Raw genomic sequence first — 7,319 nt, 5'->3', positions numbered from 1 at the left:
GGTGTTGCATTTAGCATTGCCTCCTGCTCTACCTTTAGTATTTCTATAGGAACCACAAATAAAGCTGCACTCAGAGTGAAGTGATCTGTAGCAACTTTTTACAAGATGCAACATTCAGCAATAAAAAATCAACAGCATCAATAGTGTTGTCTGTCTTGTCAAATAAATCACATCAGACATATATGAATCAGACACATCTTCTGGTAATATTCCAACTATTAAATTAGAAAAATGCACATTTGTATGATTCTAGAGAAGTGTGATTCTTGTGTTACTTTTATGATGTTTCATAATGTAGGAGTTGTGTTTTTGTCCCTGGTTTGGTGTTTATGTCTAGGCTCCTCCTGATCCTCTGTTTCTCTTTATAAGGTTTGTGTTTCTTTAGTATCTAGCCCCATCTTGTGTCGTGTTCATATCTTGCATCCTCTGTCTGTTTCTCTGGCATCTGTGACTACTCACACGTGTCTTCACTTGGTCTAATTGGTGTTTCCTGTATATATTATATTATTATTATGTATATATTCCTGTCTGTGTTTCTGTGTTAGTCATTGTCCTGACATTGTCTACTGTTCTCTGGTGATGACCCGTCTGTATCATGAGTACCCCCCCCCCCTCCCCGATCATTATATGTTTGTTTTGCTGCCCTGTCAGCTCTTTGTTTTGATAATAAATCTCTTATTTTATATATACATTCTGAGTCCTTGCCTGCCTGCCTGCACCATTGGGTTCACCAGCACCAGCCAACTGTGACACATAAAAGCTCATCCAGCTCAGAGTGTGACTTGTTTTGATTAATATTAGGCTGTAGTTGTCTGTGTTGGAGGGTGGTAGTGGTGGTGGTGGTGGTGGTGGTGGTGGGGGGGGGGGGGGGGGGTGTAGAATGGTTTCATTAGAAAAAATTGAACATGACAGTAATAGTTTGTCTATCCTTTTAACTTTACTAGACCCAAACAATGATCTTGTTTGTTCTCGTACAGAATGTCTGCTGTCAAATCTGTGCACGTGGACATTTATGACCTGTTTTAGGCCCTGTACACACGTAGCCTGGTGTTTGAAAAAACGAATATCCGCGCAAAAAAATATCGCCGTACATACATGTTCGGATAGAGAAAATGATCGTCTACATGAACCCGGTGATGTTCACCACAGAGCGTTGTAAAGAATATGCCCAACCCATAGGAGGCAGTGTAGTGCAAAGGTGAAACGTATATCAGCAAATCACAACCCTTCAAAGCAACCACAACTTCCTGTTAGTATTGAATCATGGCGCCTGGAGGTTCGTTTGTGTGGACAGACCGCGAGGTTGAACTACTATTAAATACCGTGTTGGAGTACAAAGTTAATAAAACTCAGGAAAATGTCGACTGGGAATCCTGTCAGAACAAGTATGTTGATATTTTAGCGCTTTTTTTAGAGCATTACCCAACGGAGTCCTCCGACGAGTTTCCCCATTCACATGCCGACATCACGCGCGGGAATTTAACAACAAAAATGAAAGCAGTCCGAGGTAAATATCGCCATGCTGTTGATACAGGACGCAGGAGTGGACACGGTCGAGTGGTTCTTCTGTACTTCGAACTGTGCGAACAAATCTGGGGTGGCTCTCCAGCTAGTACTACCATATCCTCCGGTAGTGAAACAGCTGACCTGGATCATTCTCGGACCCTACCCTCACCATCCACATCTTCTTCCTCCACTACCATGGATGTAGCAGACACAGGGTCTGATAATGAAAGCAGTGTGGGTCCTACTTCAAAGGAGAGGAGAGACCTGCTTGATGTACGTATATTTTTCTGTCCATTCCTCATAAATAAAAGTACTTTTGCTGTAAATGTTCATCTGTTGGATGTACTATAATTCACGGAACAGGTTTGTTGAATTGTGTTGCTATTAAAAATACAGTTAAGGCAATATGTGTGTTAAAAATTATGCAAGAGTTGAGGTGTGTAGTGGAGGCTGGAATGTGATGTTTTTTATATTTTACTGTGTACGGGTTGCTGATTTATTTTTATTATTATTGCAAAAAAGAAATGACACCATCATGCTCTTACTCATCTCATATTATGTTAGGCCTACATATTCATTAGTTTGATGGGGTGGTGGGTACAAAATACACTTTAAGACATATAGCAAACATTGGATACGCTGTTATTACATATTGTTATGTAGAAGTGATGTGAAAAGTACAACATCAACATGATCCAGGTTTACTTTTTTATGTTTAATTGTGATGATTTTCATTTCTCTTTTGAAGGCAAAACTAAAAGGACACAGACACGACCGTCTGAGGAGAAAGCTGCCTGCTGAGACCCAGTGGCTGAATGCTCTTGAGGAAGACCAGCGTGTGAAAAAGAGACTGGTGGAAATCATTGAGACATCAGAACAAAAAGCATCCGAAAACTATTCAAAAATGTCCAATACACTGGAAAGACTTACCACATCGATTGTTGATGGGTTTTCTCTTCTGAAACAGGTCATTCATGCACCTGCACAACCACCACACTACATGCCATATGAGCCAAGAGGTCCGATGTATTCGCACACAATGGCCCACCATTCTGTCCACCAAAACTCAGCAAATTACCCATACCCAAACAACTCCACTTCTGACAGAACACGTCAAAACACAAGACCAGGAAACACTATGAACACTGAAGCTGTGTTCCACACACCTGCTGAAGCCACTGACCAATTTTCATTCAGTCAGGCCCTTTTTAATGACCAGTAGAGTACTGTTTTATACATCGAAACAAGTCTGGTACAGTTAAGTATATACAAGTTCCACTTTTGCACAAGGTTGCACACATGTCAGGTTGTTAATCACAGTGTTATTTACTCTGACAGTGTTTTTTTTCTGTTTGCTATCTTTTTATACATACTGTGAAAAGCTTAAAATGTAGCAATTGCACAATACTTTAACTATTTACATTTTTGTTACGTGAATCTTTATAAGAGTGGTGATCTAGTCCAGTCCTTGGGAGCTACTGCTACTTAGATGTATTTCTCCAAAACACCACTATCAAATACATACTGATGATTGAAATCAGCTATTTCATACTGGTTTGTTGAAGAAAATGCAGCTGAAATGTACCTGTGGTAGCTCCCAAGTTATGGACTTGGGCATCACTGATTTAAAAGTGTACAGTAACTGTGCTGCTTTTCTCCCATGTTTAAAAAGCTTTATCTGTTGTAGATCTGTTATAATCTGATCTGTTCATAAATGAAACACAAAATAAGAACATGTTAAGTGTGTTCGTTTGAATAAATTGACAAACATTTTAAAAGCAAGTTTCTTTATGTGAATTTTTGTGAATATGACATTTATCAGTTACAAATACAGTCATGTTCATCAGAAAGTATTGGCAGCACTATTTAATACACTACAGGTCCAATTTTAAGAGAGAAAAGTAAAATCATTTCACTTAAAAGTCTGTCTAATGAGCTACAAACTATTATATAATGTATCTAAATCCTGGGTGGTAGCTTTTCATGCATTAATAGAATGAAATGCAATAACATTGCACAAAACAATTTAAAAATTCTCTAACATACATGGTGCTAACTATAACGTTTTTTTATGAAAAAACAACGCAGTCTGCTAAATAGTTCACAGGTTTTTGTGTTTATGGATCCAGACACTGAGTGAGGACTCTCCTGACCCGCTTTCCTTCTGCTGCCAAGCTGTCTCCTCTGACCACTGGCTGTGTGTCCGGTTGATTGTTCCTGTCATGTTGAATAGCTTCAGTTATTCTGTTTTCATCCACAGTGTCTTTTGATGCCTCACAAAAATTGTGCAACACAAAACATGCATATATAACAAATGGAAGATCGTTCATATTGATGTCCATGGCTCTCCTCAGGGCTCCAAATCGGGCTTTTAGTCTTCCAAATGCACATTCAATCACCATTCTAGCTCGGCACAACGAAAGTCCAAAGTACTGCTCCTGAACATTGCTTCCTCCGTTAGCATATTCTTTCATCAGGTAAGGTAGAAGTGGGTATGCAGGGTCACCCAGTATGTAAATGGGTATAGCGTCTTCGTTCTCCACAATTTGTCTTGGACAGGGGGGAATCTTCATGTTTTTCAGATTTGTGTTTATTGTGGAGTTAGCAAAAACTCTGGCATCATGCACACTCCCTGGCCATTTCACAACTACATCAATAAAGCTGTACTTGTAATCACAGGTGGCTTGTATGTTAAGAGAAAACCTCCCCTTCCTATTTAGGTACTCTGTAGAATTAGCTGATGGCTGCTTTATCTCCACATGAGTCCCATCCACAGCTCCAAGGCACTGAGGGAGACCATAAGCCTGCTCAAATCCCTCAACAAGTGCACGCACAGCAGTCTCTGTTGTTGGCATTTTTATGTAAGATGGTCCCAAGTACACAGTTATAGCCTTACACACCTCTCTAATTATGTTTGAGACTACTTGTCTTGATAAGCCAAATGCATTGGCCGTTTTACGCAGTCTTCCCTCGTCAGCCAAATAATATAGCGTGCATGCAACTTTTTTGACCACACAGACTGGAGATCGCATTACAGTACTCTTCCCTTGAATGTAAGGAAGGAGTAACTCCGAGAGCGACAGTAATGACGACCGTGACATTCTGAAGTTCTCACGCCATTCCTGTGGGAGAACAATTTCCTTCTCAAAGTTTTCCCACCAGCCAGCAGTGCGTCCAGGTCTGATCCAAAACCGGCGACGGCGACGCTGAATGGCGGTATTGTGCCTCCGTATCGGTAGGGATAGTTGCTGTAAAAGAGCTGAACGCCAAACGCTTTTTCTCCTTTGTAATTCCATCTGTTGGAGCAGTTGTGCTTGTAAAAACAAGCAAGCAAAAATTGCCTGAACCAGCGTTACAATTAGTACTTCCCTAAACGCAGTCATTTTCCCTCCGAATGAATGGGCAAACAAAAACAATTGTCGCACATGTGACGTCAGCGCCGCGCTGCACCATCTGTCGCAGACATAATGCGCATATCTCCGGTTCCGAAAGTCCACACGCAAACCCGAAAGAGGAGATTTCTCAAATCTCCACTTTGGTCGGAGTTTTTGTTATTATTCGTTTATAGTTACATCAACCGGAGTTCACGTGTGGATGAAAGGCCACACCGCATGATAAACTATTCGGTTTTCCTGATATCCGGCTACGTGTGTACAGGGCCTTAGTTTCGACCCATAGCCCCTGGCGAGCTGCTATTGACAGTAAGCCCTTCTGAGCACCCTGCATGTGAAAAGAGAATGATAACAGCTACTAACATATATCATGAGCTTGGTAAATGTTGGAAATAAAAGCAGATTTGGCATGCTAATGAAAGGTAAAACCTAACCAAAATATGTCACAACCTGAATTCCATCAGCAGCTTCCTGCCTCAGCTTCAGTTCAGAAATTGGACTGGCCTCCGTTTGCACAACTTTGGCTAAAATTGAAAGGAAGCCTCTAAGGTCGTCTGCAGGAAATACTGTAAATCATAATCCTTGTTTTGGTTTGGTGCCACTCCAGAGGTAGCGATGACACCTCTGAACAACAACACAGACTCAAAACAAGCACTTACATTTACTTTTATTACACTTCCGAGCTGCGTTCCAGGAACATCTTTTACTGCATTTCAGTTTGCTGGCGCAGTTTGTTATTGAACTATTCATATTTAATAAAATATATTGATAGCAAGCGCCATTTAAAGAGGAAAAAAATGCAGCTCATTTGTCTCTTAAAGTTTGGATTGCCCCGCCGGGAATGGTTAATCCTGCATGTATTTCTCGCTGACATTTTCTTTTACTTTTTTAACAAGCTCACAGAGACAAATGAAGCCGCGTTTGTCTGGGTTGATGCAAAACTCTGGATTTCCTCCTGATTCTGTGAGAAATCCTTCTGGAAGCATAACAAACCCAAATCTAATCAATATGGCATGTACAGTGGCTTACATTCCTGTAAACACAGATGTTTTGCAGGACATGATTCACAGATAATCTAAATAGACGCTAATTTATTGAATTCTGTTCTATCGCCACATCCGAAAGGTTGCTTTTTCTTTAGCTTGTTTGTTTCTCTTTGTACTTTGCTTATTGCTTCCTTCTTTTCATAAACTCTCTCCTGAATAGGATGTGACAATTAAAATAAATACTTTGATGGTTTGCTTTTATTTTGAAATAAGGATCTATTACAAATGGGCTCCTGATAAATAAACACATCTTGCTTTCCTTAGCTCAGGCACAAATGCCACAGCTGTTACAAAAATGGCCCGAAAATCCTCCACACTACATTCATCAACTTGCTTTAGAAAGGCTGGACAACATATGCATACAGTTATATTCTATGGATTTAATGTGGAATTATTCTAACGTTTGCTGCGGCCTAAATCCACCCCTGTTCTAATCTTGTGCAAAACCTCACTCTTAATTATTCCTCTGCTTCTTCCTTTTTTTTGAGTATTGTCACGCTTTGAAAAGCTGCTGCCACAAATAAAAAGTCAATAAATGGTGGTTTTGTCCTGAACATTCCAACGTGTTGTTTTTACTTTCCCTAACTCATGCCATGCCAGGCTGGATGGCACAAGCTGCTTTTGGACTGGTTTGTATGGTACAGTTATTGCAGGGGATGAATTAATGTATGAGGTGACAGGTCTTGTTGGAAAATAACCACAAACGCTGCTTCTTCAAACTTCCCGGAGACCTTAAATTTGCTTAAAAGAGTGTCCTGAATGTTTCAATTAGAGCTCCACTGAGCTCGAGACTCACAACTGCTCACACTGTAGCTGCTCTAATTGCAGAGCCCCACGGTAACACTTTACAATGAGAAAATGTAGAATTGACAACTTTATGGGTTGAGTTGAGTGTTTGAGTTATCATCATCCCCTCTTTTGTGTCTTACATGTACCTGTACAACTGAAATTGATATATTAGTTCATTGTCTTTGGTCCTGACATAAATAGCAAAAATACTGGTCTGACATATTACATGAAATGAAAACAAAAGATAATTTGGAAAGTGACTCAATGGGTTTCATTTTGGGAGCTCCAAGTACATGTATAAGGGGAAATAGTGTTTTTAAGAAATGTTAAGTTTAAGTTAAGTTTGTTTTGAACTCTCAAACCGTTCGTCTTTGTCTCCGAACCAGAAAGTGGTTCATCTTGGACCCCGATCCTGATGTAGTCCGAGGGCCACTTGTTTATTCCTGAGCAGATCAACATGTTGCTCAATTACAATTTGTTACTTTGTAGAAAAACAGAAGTTTAAATGTCATTCATTCAACCTTTATTTAGACAGGTTAATCCCACTGAGCCTCGAGGACTCATATTTACAAGAAAGACCTGATTT

General features: G+C 40.1%; 1 protein-coding gene across 1 annotated transcript; it reads left to right on the top strand.

Moving 5' to 3' along the window:
* Window positions 1–1,049: 1,049 nt before the first annotated feature.
* Window positions 1,050–2,806, top strand: LOC119419176. The gene is made up of 2 exons (XM_037686486.1): window positions 1,050–1,779; window positions 2,255–2,806. The coding sequence occupies exons 1-2, from the start codon at window positions 1,264–1,266 to the stop codon at window positions 2,726–2,728; spliced, it is 990 nt and encodes a 329-aa protein (XP_037542414.1). The 5' UTR covers window positions 1,050–1,263; the 3' UTR covers window positions 2,729–2,806.
* Window positions 2,807–7,319: the final 4,513 nt, after the last annotated feature.

The sequence above is a fragment of the Nematolebias whitei genome, chromosome 13 (assembly GCF_014905685.2).
Source record: "Nematolebias whitei isolate Nwh7 chromosome 13, NemWhi1, whole genome shotgun sequence".
In the NCBI taxonomy this organism is placed as follows: Eukaryota; Metazoa; Chordata; class Actinopteri; order Cyprinodontiformes; family Rivulidae; genus Nematolebias; species Nematolebias whitei.
Note: the sequence above shows the minus strand (reverse complement) of the source record. Positions and strands in the feature narration are given on the sequence as shown.